This window comes from Hemiscyllium ocellatum, chromosome 31 (assembly GCF_020745735.1).
Source record: "Hemiscyllium ocellatum isolate sHemOce1 chromosome 31, sHemOce1.pat.X.cur, whole genome shotgun sequence".
In the NCBI taxonomy this organism is placed as follows: Eukaryota; Metazoa; Chordata; class Chondrichthyes; order Orectolobiformes; family Hemiscylliidae; genus Hemiscyllium; species Hemiscyllium ocellatum.
In genome coordinates this window covers 3,552,960-3,554,001 of record NC_083431.1, presented here as the reverse complement: position 1 = coordinate 3,554,001, position 1,042 = coordinate 3,552,960, and the positions used below count along the sequence as shown (strand labels likewise).

The window sequence follows — 1,042 nt, the reverse complement described above, 5'->3', positions numbered from 1 at the left end:
CGTCGTAGCGCTCCGCCTGCTCGGCCAGCTTGGCTTGGTAGACGAGGTCCTCGCGGTCCTCCATGTTCCCCGGCGGCGGAGCTGAAGCGGTCGGTGCACGGCGACGAGGATTACTTTTTTAAAAAAACAAATAAATATCGCCTGCGGCTTCTACTCGGAGGGTGGGGGGGGGCTTCTTTCTTTCCGTCTGGGTAGGAGGAATGGGGGAGAGAGAGAGAGGGAAAAAATAATAACGAGCTGATCGGTTTTTTTTCCCCCTTCCCAGGCTTAACAAGGAAAGCCCGAAGACGGAGGTTCGAGGGTGAAGGGGGGAGGTGGGGAGGGGCAGAGAGGGCGAGGCGAAGTCGAGTAGCAGACGCGGAGGGAGCGACCGCCGTCTTCAGGAAGCAGCCGAGCCGCTGACACACGAAGCTCGTTCGCCCACTCGCACCCGCCGCCGAGCAGCTGCCAAAATGGCGGGCGGACGGACAGGGTATAGTTCCGGGCTCCGCCGTCCCAGCGCCTCCTCCCTCCCTCACACACACTAACACATTGCGCGCCGCCATGCGGTGAAGCGACTACCGAACTACTTTCCTTCCCTCACGCCCCCCCCCTCACTCCAAAGTCTGGCGTGGCGTTCCGCGCATGTGCGTGCGGAAGGATACGCGCCCCTCCCCGGGTGGGATCGTACGGCGGCGGTTAGGGGGAAAAAAAAGGCAACAAAGGCCGTAGTGCCGGGCACCGCGCCTTCGGGCGAGCGCTCCGCACCGGTGAGGCGGCACAAGCGGAGCGCAGGCACAAAGAGTTGGGCGAAGAACGCCAAGCAGTACCACAGAAAGAATATCGTGGGCGTAAGGAAAGCAGCATGTATACGTAGATGTAAAACATTGCAAGGTGTTAGGAATGCACCATTTTTAGACACATGCAAAAAATTACTTCTTTATATTTTCAAAAAAGCATATTGCTCCATGGATTCCACTCAAAGGAAAAATATGTTCCATTAATCTATGATGATCCATGACTTCCGCTTTAAGGGAAAATAAAAAGAACCATTTCACAAAGG

The 1,042-nt window shown here is 56.4% G+C and overlaps 1 protein-coding gene across 1 annotated transcript in view; it reads right to left on the bottom strand.

Annotated features, from left to right (window-relative positions):
- Nucleotides 1-489, bottom strand: part of ywhae1 (tyrosine 3-monooxygenase/tryptophan 5-monooxygenase activation protein, epsilon polypeptide 1) — a 44,546-nt gene extending 44,057 nt beyond the window's left edge. The window contains exon 1 of the mRNA XM_060848277.1: nt 2-489. Coding sequence (XP_060704260.1) covers nt 2-64 — 63 coding nt within the window. The 5' untranslated portion in view covers nt 65-489. The remainder of the gene's footprint in view (nt 1) is intronic.
- Between the last annotated feature and the right edge of the window lie 553 nt (nt 490-1,042).